Consider the following 26,459-nt stretch of genomic DNA (forward strand, 5'->3'; position numbering starts at 1 on the left):
TATCTGGAATAAAATTTACAACAGCAACTAAGTTCAAGGATATAATTCCTCCATAATTATGCTCTTCAATGCCATGTGCCAACAGAGTGCAGAGCAGCTACCTAAACTCTATTCCCACAGAGGTCAATTATCTCGTCAATAGTTTCACATCCTCACATGTTATGACTATGATACTCTGAAAAAGCACGCTTTAAATCAGAAGTGCTTGACTCCCTGGTATAACTCACAAATGCACAGCTGGAGGTTTCTTCCTGTTAAAAGGGAGTGTTTCCTTCCCACTGTCACCAAGTGCTTGCTCATAGGGGGGTCATTTTGATTGTTGGGTTTTCTCTGTAATTATTGTAGGGCCTTAATCTTACAATATAATGTGCCTTGAGGTGACTGTTGTGTTTGTTGTGTTCCTTTATCTGGCATCTAATCCACGTGCTCTTTTATTATCTGCAGCTTAGTGGGTGATGGACGATATAGTTTCTATTTAATAATTGTGAGTGAGATAAATTTTGTGGGTGATGCATCCTAGGGTCGGTATACAGACATCTGAATTGTTTTGGAGTTAACTGAACAATTGTTTTGGCCCAAACTCACCCAGTTGGGCATAATGGGCAGCTGTCTCTAGGAGACCCCAGCATGGAGGAAGAGGGATCAGGTCTGATGGTGCCACTGCAGAGAAAAAAAACAAGTTGCAAAGGTGGGTGATCATTTGGTCTGGCAGATCCTTCTCTAGTGAACTGTTACCGGTGCTTTGTTTGATTTGAACCAGAGTAGTCCAGAGAAAAAGATCACTGCAGATAAGATGACACAGGGTAAGGTTACCATCTAAGATTTTACATATGAAGTCTGCTCACTCCATCCTAAGGGTTTCCTTTCCCCTCCATCTTCCAAATACAAGGCTTCCCTTTCCCTAGGCTTTAGCACATCTTGGGGTCCTGTCACTCTTGAGCATACAGTTCTGTTTATCAGAGTGTAAGATGAACCAGAGTCCAAGATGGCAGGGCCTTGCCAGTGGCTGATGTTTCATGGTACCATTACCTGGCAGGGAAGCAAACAGGTATTGGAGAGTAATTTGCAGTGGAGGGTGCCAAGACGTGACTCGGTCAAGAGAGGAGTCAAGTGTAGCTCGTCCTTCCTTCTGGTGCATGAGCTGTCTCTGCAGGTATTTGAGTTGCTTGCTGCTGCACTGCTCTATGGGGGTTTAATCAGTTCTTTCCTGGCTTCCACTGTGGACAGGAAGTCGGTGGATGACTTCCTTTGTAGTGCTGGCAGAACACTTGAGTGGGTCTAAGCTGATCTTGCCAGGTTGAGGTTGTTGCAGCAGGGACAGCTACAGGGAGTTTGAAAGATTTTCCCTGTGAGTTATTTCTTTGTTCATACTGTAGCTGGTTTTCCTTGTCCTTTTTCAGTTGCTGACCAAGGCAGAGAAGATCATCTACAGAAGTAAGGCTGCTACATCTGAAGATAGGGATTAATATTTTTCAAAATCAGGTTCATGATTTTTGCCTCTTGTTTGTCTGCTTTCCAGTGTTTGCAGAATGACTGATACATATAAGCAAGATCTCTAATCTTTCATTCTCTCTGATGTATACTCTTTCAGTCAGTTCATCCTCATAATCTTCATAAAGAAAGGCAGCACAAAAATGATCATGAAATTCTTTCCAGGATTGGCTCTTATGTCAGGCAGCATCCCACCAATCCCTTGCAGTCCCCAACTTCCTGAAGATATTCCAGAATGTTGTGCAAACTGGAGAAATTGTCTGGTGTTTAGCTACTTTTGATTTTATCTTTAAATTTCATCTTTAAAACTGTTTTATCTCGCCTTGCTTGGTAACATTTGTGTGACTGTACTGTTTGTTTTGTTTTGTTTTTTTATTTTGACATACTGTATTTAACACATTGTACCTAAAATCCACAAAAACATAAAATTTGAATAGAAAAAAAAATGTTTTTAGTGTGATAACCACAAACATGTTTAACGCATAATTTTTAAAATTAAAACACAAATATAGATTTCAACAAAAACTTATGTACAAATTTTAACAAATAAAGTTAGATACAACTATTTACATTAAAATGCAAGCAATGCCTCAGGCATTTTTATACAATTATTTACAACAATCAGATGTCACAAGAAGATGGTGTTGCAACTTTGTTTGGTTGGACTTTGAAGGACAGTAAGGCAATATTCCCATATAATACCGACTATAGTCAACTGAGGATTTCATGTTATATTTGATTTATTTACATGAGTGAACAGTTACTAGTTAAAGGATTTGTTAATGTATGTTCCTAATTTAACGCTGCAGTTTGAACTTAGTTTGAGCAGAAGTTATAACTACATTTCCCAAGATGCATTTCATGTCCCAGAATGCACTGTGTTTGTTGTTGTTGCGTAATGGAGATGTACCGATGTGACCGTTGGTTTTCTGCTAAGTAAAGGTGATCATTTCGTACACGGATCTACTCCATTTTTTTGCTGGCTAGACCGATTGGATACAACAGATGGCACACAAAATTATTTGTGCCACTCCAAAAAAACAGATCATGTCCTCCACAAGACAGATGAGCACATCACAGGCTTGACACTTCAGGTGTGTCACTCCTCTTATTGTACACCTGGAGACAGCGTTTGCATTTGAGTCTGCCTTTGGTGGCTTTTTGGCAGCATCTGCGACTGTGACAACGGGCACAGAAATATGATCAACTCTCTAGCTCTGGGGAACACCTGCCTTGTCTATGCCACAAAGTCTTTGTGTGCCACGGCTGGTTTTTAAATGGCCATGACTTGCTTGGCACTGCTTATCTCACAGTGTAAGATGAAGGCATTTGTTGCTGCAACGTCCAGGAAGTGCAACAGCACGGTCCTATACCAGTGAGCAGTTTTTCTGTGGGTGCTAGTCTGACAGGCCAGAACCACCATTATTTTTACTGTAGGCCATGACTGGTGTGGGACAGGGAATGTCTCTCACAGCCCAGTGTCCGTCTCTATCCTTCACCTTTGACTACACTGTCTCACCTGAAAATGCAGGATGGATGGTGGAGCGCACAGACAGCTCCCATGTGTCCATCCACTTTACAAAAACAAGTAGGCCTTCTCTGATCCATCTCACTGATCCTTGTCCACTTTTTTTTTTTTTGGTGAGAGCATTTGCCCTCCCTCTGGTGCATCCTTTTCTGCTCTCCCTGTAGGTGCTACATGCTCCAAACTTCTCGCTGCCCAGGCCCATGAAGAGTTTGGGACTGGTGTAAAAATTGTCCATGTAGATATGGTACCCAGTGCAAAGACAAGATGGCTGAATCAGTTTCATAAGACAGCCCGTGCTTACTTGCTTTTATACTCTTGCCAGTGTATATGGTGAACGTGATTGTTCACTGCTTGACTCAGCCAAGTCAACACACACTGCACACACTGAGGATGCCGTCATGGACCAGAGGATGCCGTCATGGACCAGACGGTATTAGTGGACGTGTCCTTAAGACCTGCACTGACCAGCTGGCACCTGTGTTTACACTGATATTCAACCTCTCACTGAAACTGTGTGTGATTCCCACCTGCTTTAAAAAGTCCATCATAGTCCCTGTCCCAAAGAAACCACACCCCAGCAGCCCCAATGACTTCAGGCCCATAGCACTCACCTCTGTGGTGATGAAGTGTTTTGAGAGACTCATCAAGACATTCATCACCTCCTCACTGCCCACCACCCTCGACCCACTACAGTTTGCATACCGGCCAGACAGATCCACAGATGACGCCATATCCCTCCTCCTCCATAAGACCCTTTCACACATAGACACTGGTAAGGGGAACTATGTGAGAGTGCTGTTTGTAGATTACAGCTCAGCATTCAACACCATAGTTCCCTCCAGGCTGGTCTCTAAGCTGCTGGACCTGGGCCTGGGCCCATCCCTGTGCAGGTGGGTTCACAGCTTCCTGACCAGCAGACCACAGGTGGTACGAGTGGGTCACCTCACCTCATCCTCCCTCACCCTCAACACTGGATCCCCCCAAGGCTGTGTGCTCAGCCCTCTGCTGTACTCACTGTACACCCATGACTGCGAGGCCACGTCAGAGTCCAACGTCATCATCAAGTTTGCTGACGACACTGCTGTTGTGGGACTAATCTCTCACAATGAGGAGACAGCCTACAGGAGAGAGGTCTCCTGCCTGGAGAACTGGTGCCAGGAGAACCACCTCCTGCTCAACGTCAGCAAAACGAAGGAACTGATCGTGGACTTCAGCAGGAAGCAGCAGAGGGACTACCATCCACTTGTCATCAGTGGTGCTGAGGTGGAAAGAGTGGACACTTTCAAATACCTGGGAGTGACCATCTCACAGGACCTGTCCTGGACTCATCACATAAACATCACTGTGAAGAAGGCCAGACAGCGTCTCTACCTCCTCAGGCGGCTGAGAGACTTCAAGCTCCCACTCAAGGTGCTCAGGAATTTTTACACCTGCACCATCGAGAGCATCATGCGTGGGAGCATCACCACCTGGATGGGAAACTGCACCAAGCAGGACTTCATGGCCCTAAAAAGGGTGGTTCGTTCAGCTGAACGGACCATCAGAACCACCCTCCCCAACCTGCAGGACATTTACACCAAGCAGTGCAGGCTGAGGGCCATGAAGATCCTAAAACAGCCCAGCCACCCCGGACACTCTCTCTTCTCCCTGCTCCCATCAGGCCGGCGTTACCGCTGCCTGAGGACTAAGACTGAAAGGTTGAAGAAGAGTTTTTACCCACAAGCCATCCGTCTGCTCAACTCTGAGCCCTAACTGGACCATTATTGCACAATGTAAATATTATAATTTATAATCTATAATTCCACGTAAAAGTGTGTATAGTGTATAGTATATAGAGTATAGTGTATAGTGTGAATTACTTTTTTTATTTTTATTCTTCTTCTTATTTATATGTGTGTGTGTATATGGTTGCAGGTACAAAATACATTTCACTGTGCATTGTACTGTGTATAACTGTGCATGTGACAAATAAACACTATCTTAATCTTAATCTTAAAGAGTCCTGACTCTAAACAGTTTGTCGTGGCCTGGTGTTCCCCTCTTTCTGTCATTTTGCACATCCTCCTCAGGATCACTGAGGTGGATGTTCGAAAATATTGATTGGAACCTATCTCTCGACATCACTTTAGATGGACGGGGCACAGACAACACATGATTCACTTTAAAGTAGTCTTGGAAACTTGACTGTGACACCAACTTCATGTAAATAAACGTACAGCTCTTCCATCTCATTGTCAGTCCATTTGTATTCTTCCCAAAGTCCTTATTTTTTGCAGCCTTTTTGTTGATGTTGGTGTAAATTGCCTTGCCTGTGTCAGTGGCAAAAAACTATAGAAAAGGATCTTTTGAACTATGGAGGGAAAGTGACCCAACCTGGACTCCTGGTGTTCTCGTGGCTGGAACCTGCTTACTGCTGGGGCAGTGTCATTCAGGGTGCAGAGCTGAGGTGTGACTCTGCTCCCTGAGCCAGGGAAGATTTGGACCTGGCTGGTGTGCCACACTGTCCTTTCCTCTCTGCAAACCTCCTAGAAGCACTCTGTTTGCATGTTGAAGGCTCCCCTTCCATTTCTCCTTTTCCAAAACAAAAGGTGGATCATATTTATGATCGTAGCATTAATTAATGATAGGACTTCTGTGAGCAGTCATATGGGAATGGGGTCTAATGGCAGTTTGATGGTTTGTAGGAAGAAACTACTGAAGTTAACTTGGAAAGATCAACTGGAAAGAGTCTAAATAAATATCACCAGTACTGAAAGTTACTGTACACAAAGATATGTCTGTGAGATGGTTATGAATATTTTTTTCTCTAATGGTTAAAATTTAATTTGTGAAGAAATTCATGAAGATTAAAAGAATACTCGACTCAACGGAGCTTTGACTCTTTTTCAGCCTGGTTATAGTGCTGAAAAGAAAACTGGAGGATAAAGGTGTGTTAGACTGCAAATCTCCATACTGGCTTCAACTCTGGATAGTTAATTCTTGGGGGGCTAATAAATTTAGCCTCGTTTCTAGAAATGAGAGCTGCTCCATCTAAAGTGGGATGGATGCCGTCTCTCCTAACAAGACCAGGTTTTCCCCAGAAGGTTTCCCAACTATCTATAAAGCCCGGAGTTTTTTGGACTCCATTCAGACAGCCAGCAATTTAAGGAAAACACGTAGCTTAGCTCACCAGATCAATATCCCAGAATTTAAACCGTATTGTCGCTGACACATTTGTGTAAGCCAACTTTACATTACTGTAATTACGTGATGATTTGTTCTATTATGCTTCACAACTAGCATATGTTAATTACGGTAATTTCACTTACTCTGTTGCAGAAAGCCCGTGACGCCCCCCCAAACACACACACACAAAGGGTCACGCGGGGAGTTGATGCTATATTTTGAATAAAAAGCGTTTCTTTCCCTTTTTTTTGTACACACACACATATATATATGTATATATATATATATATATATATATATATATATATATATTTATGTGTGTGTGTGTGTGTGTGTGTGTGTGTGTGTCACACTCATATGTTTCAGATCATCAAATTTTAATAAAAAAAAAAAGATAGCCCAAGTAAAGACAAAATGCAGTTTTTAAATGATAATTATATTTATTAAGAGGAAAAAGTTATCCAAACCAACCTGGCCCTGTGTCAAAAAGTAACTGCCTTCTAAACCTGATAACTGGTTGTGCCACGCTGGCTGCAAGAACTGCAATGAAGTGTTTGTGATAACTGGCAATGAGTTTTTCACATCACTGTGGAGGAATCTGGGCCTGCTCTTCTTTGCAGAATTGTTTTAATTCAGCCACACTGGAGGATTTTCGAGCATGAATGGCTTGTTTAAGGTCATCCCAAAACATCTCAGTCTGATTCGAGTCCAGACTGTTTGTGTGTGTGTGTGTGTGTGTGTGTGTGTGTGTGTGTGTGTGTGTGTGTGTGTGTGTGTGTGTGTGTGTGTGTGTGTGTGTGTGTCTGTACATGCTAACAGTGTTACAGTCTTACTGCTTCCATAGTAATTACTAGGGTAAGTAGCAGTCAGTTGCTGTTAAACAAATGAACTTGATTAAATGATGATCACTGAATGTGACCACCTCTATCGAAGCAGAAGTTTTGGCAGTTTGTTGGTCAAGGAGGAAACACATTTACCGTATTTTTCGGACTATAAGCCGCTACTTTTTTCCCACGTTTTGAACCATGCGGCTTATAGCCCGGTGCGGCGTTTCTGTGGATTTTTCTTTAACCACCAGGGGGCTCTTTAGCAGGATATGAATCATGGGACGTCAAAGTTGGAAATCAAAGAAGAAAGCGCCAACAAGTGCTAGCAGCAGGCACAAAAGAGATTTTTTTCAAACTCCCTCATCATGGAAACCACAAAAAGAACTTCCTATGATGCCGCTTTTAAGTTGAGGGCTATCGACCTGGCACTACAGGAGGGAAATAGAGCCGCTGCACGTAAGCTCGGCGTGAACGAATCAATGGTGAATTGACTTGTTATAACTCAAATTTGGGGTTGTCTGTCCCCCTCTGCTGAGTGCCGAGTAATTGTGGAAAACCGAGAGCGGCGGAGATACCAGCGGCTTATAGCCCGGTGCGGCTTATATATGTACGTTTCCAGTTTTTTCCAAAAAATTTGTAGGTGCGGCTTATAGTATGGTGCGCTCTATAGTCCGGAAAATACGGTACATCTATTTTAGGAGGGTTATAAGGCCATTTCCAAACAATTCAAATTCCATCATTCTACAATGTGAAAGATAATTTTCCAGTGGAAAAAAAATTCAGGACAATTTTCCCAGGAGTTGCTGTCCCAGCAAATTCATCCCAAGGTCAGACAATGCAATCCTCAGAGAAACTGCAAAAAAACAAGACCTACATTTCAGATTCTTTAGACCTCAGTTACAATGTAAAATGTTAAAGTTCATGACAGTACAATTAGAAAAAGACTGAACAAGTAAGTATGGTTTGTTTGGAAGGATTGCCAGGAGAAATCTTCTCTCTGAAAAAATATGGCAGCACAGGTTAGGTTTTCAAAGTTCCATCTGAACAAATCACAAGACTTATGGAACAATGACATTTGGCCACTCCAGGTCTAAGTGGAGATGTTTAGCCATGCAGAGTACCATGTTTGGTTTCAGGACAAACAATCTGATACATGGAGGGGGTGGTAATTTGGGCTTGAATTGACCACAAACTCCTCTGTATACCAAAGCATTCTAGACTCAAACATGCTGCAATCTGTCTGACATTTAAAACTTGGCTGAATCTGGGTCATGCAACAGGACAATTATTCAAAGCACACCAGCAAATCTACAATAAAATGTTTGAAAAAAGAAAATAATCAAGGAGTTGCAATAAGATTTTTGTGCTTTGGAAGCAGCTACAAGGAGTTGAAGTTGCATAGTTAACCAGGTATGTGTGGGTAGCATTTGGAAGAAGGAAAAACCCTCCTATTACCATTATTTTCTCCTAATAACACTTGTTTGCCTCTGTCACAGGGTAACCCATGCCCCTAGAGGACTAAATGTGGTAATGGCCAATAACACAATGGAAGGACTCTACTATTATGACATCTTGCCGGCAAAATAGATGTTTTTTAGTGGTGAATGTGAGGCCAACGCTACTGTGGTCGAGTCCTTCACTGGGTTACTTTAAATTTAGTTATTTTCAATAGGATGCAGATTTTCTGTCATTTTTTTTCTAGGCAGTAACGTTGTCATTATTTCCATGCTATAAAAAATAAAGATACAATGGGCCCACAGATTATTAGTACAAAGTCACGTCATATCAATATTGCCAAAATGTTTGATGAATGCTCTGCTCCATGCTCCCACCATCTTGGAGATACAGACTGCCAAACAGGATATGGAAGATTCCACATCTTTGGGCCTAACCTTTGGGTGGGGGGGTGGGGGGGTGGGGTTCTTGGGTTTAGTTGATGTTGAATTCTTTTGGACAGTTTTAAGTTTGTTTTTGTATTGTTTTTGTATTTTTTTTTTTTGGTCATATCACCAGCCTGACCTGCCTTGTAATCAGCACTTGTAAATAAATTGCACATCACATGAAGAGAATTCCGGCCTCCAAGTGTGTTTCCTCAACCACAGCTGTGGTATTACTACAGCCTTGTTTAGCTTTTCTCTGTCGTGTCATGCTGTTGATCTTCTCACAGGTCATTTAGATGTTTTTTCAGCACTCGTTAGTGTGGTTCCCTCCTTATTACTTGTTGACATCTGTCTTTGTTTTGTTTTGCGTGAACTATATGGTAGTGGCTATCTAGAATGCATTACAATTCAAGAGCTCTATGCTTCTTTGACGTCCATTTGAAGTCTACTGCTTGGGGTGCATGCATAGTTGGAGAATTGTAATGTAAATTCTCCACAAACAGTCCATATGATCACAAAAAACAAGCAGGCATGCAGACATCCACACGGACCCTTACATTCACCATCTAATGATGAAATTTACATCATGCAGACTCAAGTGGACTAATGGGCTTGTGGATGGGAAAGGTATAATCTTTTGAGGGGGGCAGTCTATCTGCAGAGGGTTCTCAGATGTAGGCAGTGTCAAAAACATGTTATTAAACCAGTCTGCGGGTTAAGTGTAATTTATGGTCCATCTGCATTTTGGACCAAGAACAGCTCAAGCAAGAGTAGCCCACAGACTGGTTGGATCACTGGTTTGACACTCCATCTGACAACAACAACAACTCTACAGACCTGCCTTTGCGCTGCCGCAGCTGAAGCATAACGCAAGCATTAAGCCTGATTTAGACTTCTGCGTTGAGTCTTTACGGGGCCTACTTACCTACTTGCATAACTGGAAATCCCCTCTGAACCCTAAACGGTAATCACAATCCATGCAGGATGCATCGACCCACCGTGTAGTTACATTTTTCGTGTGGTGCATGTTAGGTTACGTCATAGGTTATGTCATAGGCTTCAGAGGGGTTACGTACATTGGACCTGCAAAAACCCGAGGCAGAAGCATAATTCAGGCCTTACTCTTGCATGTTGCGTTCTGTCAGCCAGTGACCATCACAGCCACTGTCTATACTTTTTGTGTAGTACTTTTCATCTTTGATGATCTTTTTCATGCTTTTCCATTTCCTGGTGAACTCCATGCTCATTCCTTTCCCTATTCCAGCCCAACCAATCAGCATTCAATCAATGCATTGGTCATTCGGGTCTAGCAACATACAGTTGGAATTTTGGAGCACTGCACAGGACCACATTTACAGTGGGGAAAAACCCCTCTCTGTACACTGTCTGAATGGAAACCTGTATGCAGATGGACACATTTGCAAGACCACTTAATCCCAGCCTAAAACAGCTGCCCCGGGGACATGGTTCATCCCATAGTTCTACCACTGTATTGACATTGCTTTTACTAAGGTTGTAGCAGAAACAACCTTGGTGAGAGCAATGTCTCGATTTGTGTTGACAATTGCATCTAGTAGATCAGTGGTTCCCAAAGTCAGAAGTGCTGAGGCCCACTTAAAAACCAGAAAATCCCATGGGGTCCCCCATCGCCCCAGTCATCTGATAGTGCTGGCCTGTGAAATTTTCCTGTATTCACTCTCATAAAAACACAAAAGAAAGTGATGTATTTCCTTGAAAATTTGATTCAAAAACATAAACAACACAGGCTCTTGGCTATAAATTGCTAATACTACCCAGTCATACGTAAAGTGCTCATGCCAATATGTGATCCACTTGCCACTGGGACATAAACTTCAATACAAGAGCAGTAAATGTAGGTCAGAATGAGTAATATAACAAATTAACCACCTCCTATTGTCAGTTTTAATTCACTTTTATATAAATAAATACATTTATATAAATATGTAAGTATGCATACTTCGAGGTAATTTCACACTGAATTTCTGTTATTACTGCGGCCCCGCTGCAGTACCTTCACGACCCACCAGGGGGCCGCGGTCCATAGTTTGGGAACCACTGTACTAGACAGTAGACACCTGTGAACATGGGAAACATCTCTACTATGTTTTTTGCGTTCAGTACTGTTGTTATATTTTATCATGATTGTACATGTATGGTTAAATTATATTGTATGTGTACATGTATACATTATCTCCCTCTCTCTCTGTAAAGCACTTGAATTACGTTGTGTCTGAATAGTGCTATACCAATAAATCTGATTTGACTTGACTTTGTAGAGGTCACTCTCACAGCAGGCAATGTAGAAGAAGAACCGCCAACATCTTACTATGCAAAACACTATACACATTTGCTTTAAAAAAGTTAGTATATCAAAAGGTGTTGGTATGGTATGGATTAAATACATTATATTTTAAATCGGTAATATCACATATCTATTTGAATTAGCACCACTTAATAAATAACACTTTTTACAAGTCACAACTGTCATCCTTATACCATAAAATTCAGTTAACTGGATGACAAAAGCCATGAAGCCAATTAAGATTCGAGCAGGCAGTGGAAAATAGAAATCTACTATGAACAACTTTAAAACTGTAGGAAAAAAAAGGGGGGCGGGGGGTCGATTTGGGGCTTTGCCGAGAAACTACGCATGAAGCTGAGGGGGGAGAGGAAGGAGAAGGAGGAGACAGTGATTGCACTACATCTGACGTCAGAATCTTGCAGCACAGATAAGCCGTGAGGCTTAATATTAACTACAATGTTCATCCTTTCAAAAAGAACGACAGCGCTCCAGGGGATTGTCGTCGGTGCGCACACTGCCGAACTGAGAGACGCTTTGCAAGACGCGCTTCATACACTTTTCTCATTTTATGCACACAGTCTGGCCCAGTGCATGAAACAGATCCCAAACTATGAGCTGAGCACATAAGAGCTGTGGCACAACGCGATGAAGGCTCTTCAGTAATTCGCCGGCGGTCGTGTAAACGCAAAGAGGACATGGGAACGGCGGGCGAGGATCTGCTCGTGACACTCCAGATACTGCCCGGTTTCTTTTCCAACTGTCTCTTCCTTGCCCTGTACGACTCAGTGGTGCTGGTGAAGCGCGTCGTTTCGCTGCTCAGCTGCTCTCGGTCCGCCGGCTGCGGAGAGTGGCGCCGCATGCTGACCTCGGCGGGGCTGCGCTCTGTCTGGAATAGCTTCCTCCTGGACGCCTATAAGCAGGTAAAGTTTCTGCTGTTTATTTATTGGGGCTCTAAGTGCTTTTAATACCTCGATGCACTGACGTCGATCCACGGAACTCACAACTGTTATTAAAAGACGTCCAGTGTTTTTGCTTCCACACCTGTCTGCGCCATAGTCTACATGAATATTTGCGGCACACCCTCGGAAAACTTTCTTGCTTTTTCATTGTCGACGCGCATATTGAGCAGAACTTGTTTTTCGTGTTTGTAGCCTAGCGTGCGCACGCGAGTGCGTGACAGAGAGAAACCGGGGGGCGGGGGGCGCATAGCAGTGGCGGAGCCAAAGGATAGCCAGGCTGAACACCCAAAGAGTAGCGTGTGTCTCAGCTTTATGCATGACAAATCACTCTAGGCAAACTAGTTCATGTTTTGTCACTAACAGACTATGCATGCATGGAGGAAATCTGGGGGCTATTCTCCCCCCTGTTTATCCCATTGTATAGAAATTAGTTGCAGTTCATCTGGGAATGCAGCAGATGGCGCCCGTGAGATAGTCCTCAATAAATAACAGTCACGCAATACAGCTAAAATTATGATTTATATATTCTTCTGGACGTAAGAGTCCCCACTGTATTTTCGATTTTAAATATACAGTATTTATATGTGTGAGCTGAACTAAAATGACACAAATCAATGTCATTTTTTTAAGGACACTGTTGATGGCACCTGTTTATAGACGTTAGAAGTGTAGTTAAACAACAACATGTATATCTCTCCTGATGTTTATGTAATGCATGAATTTAGAATTGTGATGGTTGTGTGACGTTTCAGTGAAAGTGACTGATGATGCTGTGATGTTCATAATACAAAAAATATATTTTATTGCAGTCACAACCTGTAAAAAAAAAAAAAGAAACTGTATCTGAGATTCAACCGCTTTGATCAGGCGCCTCCAATGGAACAGGAAGTCCAGAGAGTTGGAGTTCTTGCTACCATGGAAATAAACACTATTGTGACCCTTTGTTTTTTGGTAATTGTTAATAAAGTTAATACATTATTATTAGGCTCATAATATAATGACAGACCTTGTGAAACAGTGGTTCAGCAAAAATGTTCTGCTAGAAATGAGTAGTTGGTGCATGACACTAGTTACGTGAGTGTGCAGCAGGCTTCTAAAAAGGTTGTGCGGTAGCCAGACTTCAGTCTGTGTTGGTTGTGTTTATCCTTTAGCTTTGCACCTTGGACACACTTTTTTTAGCATGACATCCTGAACCTATAGGGATGTAGGGCCCTTTTTATGTCACAAGACAAAACACTGTGTGTTTTATCATCAGAAATTAGTTGCGCATTTTTTAAAGTCAACTTATTGTGCTATAATAATATCAAAATATGAAAGAGAGACTCCGTGAGGAGCTAGGTTCCACTATCCTGCATATTTTGATTTCCTGAGATTTGCACTCCCAAAGATTACTTAAAAAAAGAAGCTACAGACAAATCTCTGCGGATTACTATGCTCTGTTAAGCCTCTACACACCCATGGTACACCTGGGTGTACCATGGGTGTGTAGAGCCTTTATTTGTCTTCTGAGGCCTTCATTTAAGCTTACACAGTCCATGCCTGACTGACATCTGTCAGTGTTTCTGTGAGTGTTATTACATAACTTGAAAACCTCAAATTCTAATTAGTTTACAATGTTTAGGGAGCACTTTTTAAATCTTAAATAGGGCATGTATCAGGGACAAGGAATGGATAAAACTTACATGTGATTATTGCACAGTAAGACAAGTGCAGTCTGTATACCCCTACTGAGGAGTTCCTGTTGGCAGCATTCATCCTGGGAAATATGTCACAAGGGATTCATTTGGGTCTGTCTGAATCCCCACACTTTCCTTCTGGTAACTGCCAGGGACCCACTGTAAGACCACGTTGTCTGTTTTACCTCCAAGCAGTTATTTGTATATTCTCCCTGGTTCATTTCTGCAGCAGAGATCCTATTCCTCTGCCACAGCAGGAGCCCACTATGTAAACATCACAGTCTGCCTGCAGTTTAAACTGTAGCTTCAGATTAGGTTTAAAGGTTTAGGTTTTTACTTTTCTCTATTCTTTGTTGTAAAGATCCTATTAAAATTGGCCAGAGTTTTGAATAATGAGATCAGTGTATGTTGAAAAAAAATTCCAGTGAGCCCAAAGCTCAGCAGCTCAGCAGCTTCAGGCTGCTTTAAACAGCCAGACATTTTTATATAACCTTTTCCATTTATGGTGGAAAAGAAAAGGAATATCTCAGGCTTGTAGCTTTGGCCTAAAGTATAGAAGCCCCGCCCACCTGCAAATCAGTCTTTAGGAGGGACGGTCTAATGGAAGAAAGTTCATTTAAAGAGAGCGAGAACTAAAACAGTCTGATTAAGAAGTAAAATGAGGAGCTGCATTAAGGCCCAGTATGGGATACATAAGGATTATTTTGACCTGTGAATCATGCAAAGCTACTCTAAATAAGCAGAACAGGTCTACTAAAAACCTCTAAGCCTAAGCTAAGCCAGTGATAGAGCAGCAGCCCAGTGAATGTCCTGACAGCATTATCCCAGCAAACATGCTCAAAACAGTGACAGGTCCAAGCAAAAAAACATAATACAGGCAGACAGATGTTGTTTCCATGTACACTGGTGATCTAGCCAGACTCGCTCTTAATGAAAATGATATAAATCATACAACTGTTAATAGAAAAGCAAATACATGTATCTTTGTTTTTTGATAGAATAAAATCTGATTAACAACGTATTTGGTTACTAAATAGCTGTGAACAGATAGTCACACAATGTCCATATGCAAAGATAATTATTACCAGAGTCTGTTTTTTATATATAAATATGGCTCTGATAATAGTCTCTGCAAACACTGATGTTTATCTTTGAAAGGTCAGGTGCTGCTAACAGTTGGTGCCGGTCCTTCCTTTCTGTCTGGAGTCTGTAGTCCTGCAGTGATTTGCAAATCTCATTTATCTACATTTCATTCACAGTGGAACAACATTTAACGTTTCAAATGTTGAAGCTGAGAAATTTTACTATTTTGTGAAAAATATCCATCAAAGTTGGGATGGGGGCAGCAAAAGGCTGGAACAATAAGTGGTACTAAAAAGAAACCGCTGGAGGAACGTTATGCAACTAATTAGGTTAATTATTAGATTAATTGGCAACAGGTCAGTAACATGATTAGGTTAGAGTTTCTCACAAATAAACTGGGCTTCACTAATCTGGAAAAAAATTGGGTCCATTTGTGGAGCAATTTCAGAATAATGTTCTCCAGTTTAAAAATGCAAAGACTTTAAATATGTCATCATGTGCAGCACATATAAAGACTCAGAGAATCTGAAAAAATGTCTTTGCGCAAGGAACAGAGACAAAAATCAATATTGGATGTCCGTGATCAATGCTGCATTAAAAACAGACACAATACCGTCACTGTGCTGGCTCCGAACACTTTCAGAAGGCATTGCCTGTGAACAATGTTGCCATGCCATCCACAAATATAGGTTAAAGCTCTGTCATGCAAGAGGAAGCCATGCGTGAACATGATCCAGAAACGCCACTGTCTTCTCTGGGCCAAAACTAATTTGAAACTGACTGAGGCAAAGTGGGAAACTGTTCTGTGGTCAGAAAAATTGAAATGTGACATTCCTTTTGGAAGACGTGGATGCCATGTGATCAGTTAAAGAAGCCTGCTTCTCCGATGGTGGTAGGGGTGGTGGTGGTGTTGGGGTGGTGGTGGAGGAGGGGGGGGGTGCATTAGTACCTATGGACTTGGCAGCTTGCACATCTGAAAGGCACCATCAATGCTAAAAGGTATGTACGAGCTTTAGAACAACATATGCTTCCCATTCATATTTTAGCAAGACAATGCATACTACAGTTATTACAACAGTATGTGGCTTTGCAGTATAGTCAGGGTGCCAGACTGGCATGCCTGCAGTCAGACCTTTCACCAGTTGGGTGCACCACTGGGTGCATCATCAAATGGAAAATATGACAAAGAAGACCCAGAACTGTTGAGCAGTTAGAATACTGAAGCAGACAAGAATGAGACAATATTCCCCTCCCAAGAGTCCAGCAGCTGCTCTCCTCAGTACCCAGATATTCGCAGACTGTTGTTAAAAGAAGTAGGGATGCTACGCAGTGGTAAACACGTCTCTGTCTCAACTTTTTTTGAGACATGTTGTAGCCATCAATTTCAAAATGATTGTTTTTTTTAATGGTACATTTTCTCAGTTTAAACATTTGATATGTTTTCTATGTTTCATTGTGATTAAAATATGGGTTTGTGTAAGCAAATCTCATAAACCAAGTCAGTGCATTCTGTTTTTATTTACATTTTACACAGGACCCAACATTTTTGGAATTAGGGTTGTACATTACAAGCTAAATTATTCATAGTTACCGCCTTTATCTTTGATAACAGTGTAACACACTCTTCATTCTCATTGCCTCCTTCTTGAGATCATCAACTTTAACTTTTCCAGCTCTTGGAAGATTTCAAACATGTGCTGAGCACTCGTTGGCTGTTTGTCGCTCCATCTCAGCTAGGTTAAGATCGGGAAGTTGTGGAAGCCATGTGACCTGAAAAGCTACAGGTCACTCTGCTTCTTAATCCAAGCAATTCTCTTCCTCTTTTCCTTGGACTCTTTCTTGCATTTGTGCAATATTTCTAAAATTAGAAACATCCTGTCTCAGAGTGATGCTGAAAAGTTAATTTGTGCATTTATTGCTTCTAGGCTGGATTATTGTAATTCATTATTGTCAGGCTGTCCTAAATCTCCCTGAAAAGCCTTCAGCTGATCCAAAATGCTGCAGCTAGAGTACTGACAGGGACTAGAAAGAGAGAGCAGATTTCTTCCATATTGGCTTCTCTTCATTGGCTCCCTGTTAAAACCAGAATTGAATTGAAAATCCTTCTTCTCATTTACAAGGTCTTGAATAATCAGACTCCAACTTATCTTAAAGGCCTCATAGTATCGTATCATTCCAATAGATATAGACTAATTTAGCCTGGAAAAAGAGTTTGTTGCACTATTAAAAAAGCCCTCCATAAAGTGAGGACATCTTCTTGTTCATCATTGGTTGAAGAAAATAAGAACAACCGCAGGTTTCTTTTCAGCACTGGAGCCAGGCTGACACAGAGTCAGAGCTCTGTTGAGCCGAATATTCCTTTAACTTTAATTAGTAACAACTTCATGAATTTCTTCACAAATAAATTGTTTTAAACATCGCAAAACTAATTATACATAACATCTCACAAATGTATGTTTGTGTTCAGCTACCTTCAGTACTGCTGATATTTATTTAGTCTTTTCCTCCAATTGATCTTTTTGAGTTAAGTTAATCGTCCCTGTAGGACAATGGAGCCTACAGACGGAGCACCCTTGAGCACCGCCCCCAGCAACTCAAGAAGGCGGGGTCTTCTGAACTGTCATTCAGCACGTAAATACAACAACATTCAGGACCCATTCCCTGGCCCAAAGGTGCAGGGAAGCAAACCTCTCGTCCACCCTCCCCAGGCCTGGCTCCAGGGTGGGGGCCCCAGTAACGCTATATCTCATAGGGGTTGTTCGATACATTCTCCTCCACGAATCGCCACCTTATTGTGGTTGAGGGGTTTGTGTGTCCCAGGGAACCCAGGGGCTTTGTTGTCCGGGGTCTTTTACTCCCTGGTAGGGTCTAGCAAGGTAAATTGGTCCTGGGTGAGGGTCCAGACAAAGAGCGAATTCAGCATCCAACAACCAAAGGTAACACTAACAATAATTTGAGACATTAACTCATTTATAAAATCATTTATAATATTATTACATTAGGCCAGTGGGTACAAAGTTGAATCAATTTAAATGACACCCTTCTATTTTAAATAATAATAATAATAATAATAATAATAATGCAAACATGCCTCAAAAATGTCTTGTATTTTCAGAAGGAAGCACATTAGACATAGTCAAAAAAATCTTTATTTGTTAGTGTTATTTCCCTCACCAAGATCTCCACCTGCGTCAGGGACACATGCTCTCTTACGTATTGGGTTGCTGCGCTTGCTGTTATTTTTCCCTAGTAATGGGAAGCCGTTCAGTATTTAATGCCCAAATTTATATGCTTTTTTTGGGCATATTGCTTTTGTTGGGAACAGTGGCTCATCCTGATGTTGGGCCCTATCATGTAGTGAAGTTCTTTACAATCCCATCCCACAACTTGCAAGGTGATCCAATTTGATAGTGGTCAACTGTCAACAGCGGCTCTCCATCAAAACATGATTTGTTGCAAAACTGCTTCCCTGACATAATGGTGATGAAAATTGCAATGCAATATTGATTACAAACTTTAAATGTCTTTTCTACTGAACTAAGTTAAATAAAGGCCTTACACTTATCACTACATAACATAACACAATACTAGAAAGTTGAAGATTTTGGGGCATTAATATGAATTTGCCTTGATAACTGACAAAGTGACTACTTTCAGGAATCTAAATAATTAAATATTTTGGCCTTGATTACGCTTTTTAACAGTCATTAAGTTATACTCATAACTTACTTTGTTTTGAGACTTTTTTAAATTTAAAATTTATTTATTAATTTTTACAAGTAAGGAGAGAACACAGGGGGAACAGCAAACGCGAGCGCTAAAGCACTCAAGTACATGAGACTTTGGTTTTAAAAAAAAACTTTATTTGCTTCTCCTTCTAACTTGCGGTTCATCTGGTGTTCAACCTGCATGCGCTCATGCCAGAGATGCATCTGATGCTGAGCTCACAACAGTGATCTGTCAGTCACTGTTGTGTCTATATAAACTTACAATGGTAGAAAGTCCTCTCCTTTTTTTAAAAAAATCTTTTCATTAGTGGGGTTTTCCAAATGTTGGGGACATATCCCTTCATTCCCCGCTTGGTGGTATGAGATGCTAAAAACATAAAAACATAGCCTAGCACTTTATGAGTTACAAGTCTTATACCAGAAAGATCAGAACAGAAGGTTTTTTTTTTAAGTAGATAAACCTTTTTAATACAAAATGGCACTATACATACAGGACCATATTGTTACTATGTGACAGTTACAAATACAAAGTAAAAAAAAATATCTTGTACTCATAATTATATGTTGTATGTCATTATATGTCATATCTATAACAACCCCACACTGAAATTCCAGCACAATGCTGGATAGTTTGCAACTGTGAAACCATAGCAGGCCCAATATGCATATTTGTACCAAGAAAAGTATATAAAGCATAAATGCAAACCTCATTTCTTCTTCTTCTTCTTCTACATCTTATCTAGATGTGCACAGTCTACATAATTGTTAATGTATATTTTTACGCCCTTAGGTGAAACTTGGCTGTGAGGCACCCAATTCCAAAGTGGTGAAGGTGCCTGATGGCCCTCGGTGGAGCAGCACCATCAGGATCCAAAATGGGGGTGAGTGCCGCCTTCTGGATTTTGAGTCATCAGATCGCCCCCTGGTGGTCAACTTTGGCTCAGCCACCTGACCCCCCTTCATCAGCCACCTGCCAGCTTTCCGGCAGTTAGTGGAAGACTTCAGCGATGTGGCTGATTTTTTGTTAGTGTACATCGATGAGGCTCACCCATCTGATGGCTGGGTGGCTCCTCCAATGGGTCCTTGCTCTTTCAATTTCCGGAAACACCAGAACCTGGAGGAAAGACTGGGAGCGGCACGTAAACTCACTGAGCACTTTTCCCTACCACCGCAGTGTCAACTAGTCGCCGACTGCATGGACAACAATGCTAATGTGGCTTATGGTGTGTCCTATGAACGGGTGTGTATAGTACAACAAAAAAAAATTGCCTACCTGGGCGGCAAAGGGCCATTTTTTTACAATCTGAAGGATGTGCGGCAGTGGCTGGAACAGAGCTATGGTAGACGGTAGGAGTACCTAAGGACAAGTTGAGAGGAAGACAAGTGCCTTTTCAAAGTTTGGAAAACAGATTATTTGGTTTTGTATAAGCATAAAAAGAAAAGTGAAATGATGTGATATGATGGTATCATTTACATAACGCTAGTATGAATTCTTAAATTGCAAAGGAAACATTTTGGTTTGCATTTGAAATCAGACAATTTCACACACCATTTCATAGAAACTGAGATGAACGTGACCTGTAGTGATGATCCACATTAGCAAGCTTATCAGAGGCAGCATATGAAGCTGTCACTGTATATGTTTCGTCTGGATTTGTGCCCTCTTTTTGCTGCTAAAATCATTTTTTGTATGATTTCCAAATGAATGATGGAAATCAATAATCTCCATTTCACCCACCCCCCCCACCCCCTTTTTTGCATATTCTTATGGCAATATAAATGTTAGATTTTATAGACCATGTTTTTACACCGGTCAGGCACCAGATTCTGCTGACTGAATTGAACTGAACAGGTAGTGATCAATGTGCTGCTGTGAAACTTTGAGTCCTCACATTAACATACTCTGACCAGCACCTGCCCCATGGTAATTGCACTCTCCACTAACAATAGTCTTCCAAAGCAGGACACTGCAATAAAGTAATGAGACACAAGAAAGAAGCTCAGAAAACAAACAATCCAATTGTTGCTATGCAGTGGCAGAAACCCGATCCACAGAGGCTCTGCTCCACAAAACACAGGACCCGAAGTACACGTGACGAGGTCCCATATCGATGCCCTGACTGGTCAAAGCTCTTTTTGTGGTGTGAAGGGGACCTACAATATATCATGTGGATTTAATGTTGAAGCTCACTGGTATATGTTTTAATGCACAACTCAATATATAAGAACAAACTGTTTTCCACTGAGATCTTCTGTTTACTTCCTGATATTGAAAGAGATCAAAGTAGATTTAATGTGGCTTTTTCACACTGACCAATAGAAAATAGTTTAATGTAAAAAGTAAAACAGATCTCATTGTCAGCAGTCCAGAAACGGTAGGGTAGCCTGTCTATCTGTCTGCTGACAATAAATTATTGTAACAATAACTGGAATAAATAAGTATATTTATGAACCTTTTTCATAAATATACTTGCCGGCTATCAGAGGAACCAGTGAAATTCTCAGTCCAGCATCAACTGCTGACTAGAACACTGCATAATGAGAAAGTGCTAATGAAAATATACATGCACAAAAATATCTAAAAGGTGATTAGACAGAATGGTGATGTCCATCTTGGCCACTGCATTTAAGATGGCAGTGCAAGACTGTGGCAAACCAGGGCCTGCAGCTATGTATTTTTAATGGATTAAGTCTAAGTTTGTGAGAACGCATCAGTTTGTTTGAAGACGTAATTGAACACTCATCAATGTTTATTTTATGAAATTCTTTTTTTTTCTATTAAATAACTCCACAAAATTACTTCCTGTACCTTTTAGTGTCTATAGCATTTTCACTTTTCTAAAACCTAAATTGAAGGGCTTTTCATCGAAGAAATGTAATGCAAAATTGAATGTACAACTTTATTTGAAATGCTACGTCTTCCAGTTTCCAGGCCAAGCCTTTTAAATTGGTAAATGGTAAATGGACTGGTTCTTATATAGCACTTTTCTATTCGAGCACTCAAAGAGCTTTATACAACATGCCTCTTTCATCCATCCACACCAATTCATGCAAGCATTTTTTTCTACACACATCATTTCTATCATTCACACACATCCACAGTCTGACGAATGCATTGGAGAGCAATTTGGGATTCAGTGTCTTACCTAAGGATACTTTGGCATCCAGACCGGAGCAGCCAAGGATCAAACCACCGACCTAAAGAGCTACAGCCACCCCAAATGGTTGTTGCTCAGGAAGCTCAGGGTTTAGTGTGGGGTTACATCAGAACCAAACACCAACTCTGACCAGGTCACAGGTGATTTGGTGGATGTTAAGGAATTAGTTTTCCAGTTTAGCTTTGACTTCCTGGGCTTATTATCTTGCTGGAAAACAAAGCTTTTCTCCAGTACCATGTATCTTGCATCACATCTTTCTTCTGGGTTTCTTCTTTTCTCACTTTCTTACTACTCTCCTGGAAAGATTTACTTTACTTTTGCTCAAAAGTGTGAGAGCTTAATATCTGTACTAAAGTATAAAGGCAGTTATTCATATTAAAGTCCAAGGCTTATATGCAGTGTTTTAATTTCTCCAAACAGAACACTTCTCATTTACAAAGAAAGTTCTGTTTTTTGGTTACAAAATACTGTTCCTACAGCTCTCTAACTTGTCTATGTGGCCTTTGGCTGTGGGAAGAGTGAGTAAAAACTCATTGAAACTAAGGATAAAAACAGAATAAAAAATCTAGCACCATGCTCAGACATGTCACATGGACATTTGGCTTTTTAAAGAAGGACATTTTATTCAGTGACTGGCATTGAGAGGATGTTGCTCTTTCATACACTCCTTCTAATATGGTCCATTGTTCAAATCACAGAAGTTTTATAGACACAACTTGTAGACTAAGTGGAGCTGAATGGATGTTCAGTGACCTTCAGATTTCTTCTCTCCCTCCTTTTACTTTGCTTGTTTTTTATATCTCTAGCATATGGTTTTATATCTTCATGCACTGCTTCTGACTCTCCAAAAGTTAGCTCTGCAATTAACTGAAGCCCCTTGAGAGAATAATTAATTCCCTTCTTTTTACTTCTTAAACTTTTTGTGTCCATTTCAGGAAGAAATAGTGCTGTTACCTTTTAAGCAGATGTAATAGTAGTCATTCAAATAACTTCTCAAAAAGTAACTATAATGACTTATTACACACCCTTGAACGTTCTTTTCCACTCAGCACTTTGGTACATTATCATTAACTGCCTTCGCTGTTGGTCGTACTGAGATAACAGAGACGTTATATGAGCCGTTTAGACGTGGCAGTCAAAGAAGTGAAAAGTCTGCAACAGCACTGATGTTGGCAGAAGTATAACTTTAAACTTTATTCTATGAAAAAGTTAGCAAACCATAAACGGGATTTTTACAATCATTAAAATTAAAGTTGATTTGGAGAACTGATCACGTAACATCCTTTGTAGAATAAACTTGCATCTAGAAGGACTTTGGCAAGTAAAATGTTATCAAATTAGCAAAATATTCATGAATGGAGTGTATTTGATGGAATAAATCTTTTAATTATTATTATTTTTGTTACTATACAAGTCAGGAATTATTAGCAAGGCTCAATAATTTTATTTGAATTATATTGTATTTGTAATCAAAGCTTCGGTGGGTGTAAGTCTCAAAAAGAAAAACATTTGAAAATAAACAATCCTAGAGCTCTCCCTTCTCAAAGCACTGCTTACTTTTAGCTAAAACTCTGCTCTCCATAAAAGTTGTCTGCATTGCACTGCTTCTTCCTCTCTGGACTTTCTATTACTTTTTAATACTCACTTGATGTGATTTAAGAGGACCTGGGATTGGCTGATGTGTGTAGTTGTAACTAGATAAAATAAAGCCCAGAGAAGGTGGAGTACTCTAGTTCCCTCTTTAACATTTTGAGTAACAACATGGTGAAAGATTATTATTGCTACATACCCAGCTTTACCTGAGATTATTTTGGAAAAATCTGTTTTAACTAAAGGGTGTAACAGCCACATTAAATCTAACAAATCTAGTTTGATTCAGTGTTGATGAACACTGAACGTCCTCCAAAAATATTGTGTAGGCACAGTGAATAACTGCATGCACAGATTACCATTAAACGCCTCTGATCATAACTGGATGCTTAATTTGCATGTAGCTAGAGACCGAAGTACCCCAACCATTGTAGAAATCACATTTACATATTATAAAATTGTTTTGCATGGTTTGTATAGGAAGAAGCACCTTTGTTGACTTAAGGACAAGTTTGGGAGGTCCCACGGGCTGGTATTAGGCAGAAATGATAGGTAGATGCTCAGGGTGGATTATAGGTATTAACATGTACAGAATTTAATATCAGCAAATGAAGCTTGTATCCTGAGTCCTGGATGTTGTGTACTGAAAGTTGAATGCTTTGGCTAAGTTTTGTGAAGTGGCACTTTTGTTAATCTTTTAAGTCAGGTTGCCAGTGAACTAGTTAGGGTTAGAGTTAGGTTGCATTTAGCTACATGCTAAGCGGTCACAATTTCAGAAACTAGGAGATATATATATATATATAATGTGTGAAAATCCTTATAAAGGGGTAGCAGTAAATGTAATCCTAACCCTATACTTGTCACTGATGACTTGGTGGATGTTAATATGCCCGTTGCTTCATCCATGTCAGTTCCTTTTCATGCTCTGTGAGAAATGGGCTTAGTGATCAACCTTTTTTTCTTTCACCTTCAGATAAATAACATTCATTACTAACAGAAATGCATTATACTTTGTAGCTGAACTTCCAGAGATCATATTAGGATCGTGGTTAAAACTGTTGTTAGCTAGCAGTTACTCTGACGACAGGTGAGAGGCAATGGGAGCTTTTAGAATGCCTGCAGGTGTTTTTTTTTTTTTTTTTTTTTGTTCCATTTTTTTTTTGGTCTATAAACAAACTGTCACTTAAGCTCAAACTGTGACCAAGCTGTCACAAACAGTAAATAATCTGCACCTTGAGTAGCTTGTCCTCCATTTACAAGAGCAGTGCTGTCAATTCTGAAGTTAATCTGATTTTTAAAAAATTTCCTCACAGTGGCAAAGAATGCCTTACTGTTTAATTCAGTTCACTGTTGTCGTTTATCTTAGAAATATATCTCAGGATCCTACTCGGAGCTCTCCGTCTCATGTCTTATGAACAAGACTCAATGGAGATTATTTGCATTTTTAAATACATACTAAACAGTTTAGTGTAGGTGTTATTTCAGATTCATATCTTTAGATTTAATTTTAACATGAAACCATTAAACATTCTTAAATGTTTTCATATTCTCAAAATATTAATAGTTGAAGTTCAATAACATTGTGAGCTTATGAGTGATCAAGATTTGGAACATGTCAAGATGATTGTTTTGAAATGAAAGCTCCTCAGAACAGATGGTTTGTTCTGGTCACTGTGACACAGGTGTGCAAATGAAAACCTTAGATGAAAGAGTCCCCAACTCAGTCTCTGGTTGGATAGAAAACGGCACCTGGTCAATATGACACAGATCCATTGCATCTGTTTTCATTGTTAATCTGCTTGTGTCTCAATAACTGATATAGACAACTCTATTTTCCATTTTGTTTACTGTGCTTTTTCATTATTGTAGGCTTAATGTTTATTTTTATATGTCAAAGGAAAAAAAACAAGTGGAAAATAAAGACAAATGTGTTCTTGTGGATCTGTTTTTTTTATGTTGTCTGTGTCAGAAGCCATCTTAACAACAACAACAACAACAAAAAATCTATTACTTCAGCATATCAAATATACAGTATAATGTGTTTGCTGCAAACCTTCAGAAGATGGGACAGTTTACATTTCAGGGTTTGACCTTCTCCAGCCCTGTGCCAGAAATCTGGTGAAGGATATCAGTTTTATAAAGTTATTTCTTCATTTTATATATAAGCCCTTCATAAATCATGCTGTCTGCACTCTATTTACCAATATAAGCAAAGAATTACACATAAAAGCAAATAGAAACATCAGAATCACTTTATGGCAGACGATCACTTTTTGGCACAACACCGGCATCTGTTGACTGTAACTAATAAAGTAACTTGTAATCTAACTTAGTTACTTCTAAAATTAAGTAATCAGTAAAGTGGGTAAGTTACTTTTTAAAGGAGTAATCAGTAATTGCATTACTTTTTAAGGCAAGTATACCATCACTGGATGTAGGTCATCTCTGAATGTTGTCAGTGGGCGTAGATTTCAAACATTTTGCACCACAAAAAAAAGGGGGTTAGCTATAATTTCAAGTCCCACCTGTGTCTGCACAAAATAGCCAGTATGTTGTTCTGACATGCCACCAGTTCTTTTGATTATGTTTTCATATTAAAGCAGTTTTGACAGGCACATTTGCCTCATTTGGACCTAGCATGACACTTGTAATTCTTTATGTAAGAGTGTTTCCCCTGACCTTATAGGGCACTTTCACACAATCCATCAAACAACCAGGTTTTTCTCAGAAGGGATGTTTGTTTGGTTTCCAAGTGTGATAGTCACCACAGATGAAAGATGACACACTCAGGCTACTGACGTCCTTGGTTCAGCCAAAGCCAAAGGATAGATAACTGTTGTCATACCATCAAATGGCAGGGTTTTTTTTTTTTTGTCATGCGCTCATAGTTCTCACAATTACACCTGCACAAATGGACGGGTGTTTTTTTTTTTTATGTTAGGGTCTGGGCAAGCTGGGGTTTTCTCTCTCTCTCTCTCTCTCTCTCCTTTGTTGCTTTTCTCTCAGGAGAGGAGTGTAGAGGTGGGTGGATGTTCTGTTCCTCCACCCATG

General features: G+C 40.3%; 1 protein-coding gene across 1 annotated transcript; it reads left to right on the plus strand.

Annotated features, from left to right (window-relative positions):
• The first annotated feature begins 11,678 nt into the window (after positions 1-11,678).
• Positions 11,679-25,312, plus strand: dio2 (iodothyronine deiodinase 2). Its single transcript, XM_030718785.1, has 2 exons — positions 11,679-12,134; positions 19,451-25,312. Exons 1-2 carry the CDS (start codon positions 11,910-11,912, stop codon positions 20,009-20,011), a joined length of 786 nt encoding a protein of 261 aa, XP_030574645.1. The 5' UTR covers positions 11,679-11,909; the 3' UTR covers positions 20,012-25,312.
• Positions 25,313-26,459: the final 1,147 nt, after the last annotated feature.

This window comes from Archocentrus centrarchus, chromosome 22, assembly GCF_007364275.1.
Source record: "Archocentrus centrarchus isolate MPI-CPG fArcCen1 chromosome 22, fArcCen1, whole genome shotgun sequence".
NCBI classification, from domain to species: Eukaryota; Metazoa; Chordata; class Actinopteri; order Cichliformes; family Cichlidae; genus Archocentrus; species Archocentrus centrarchus.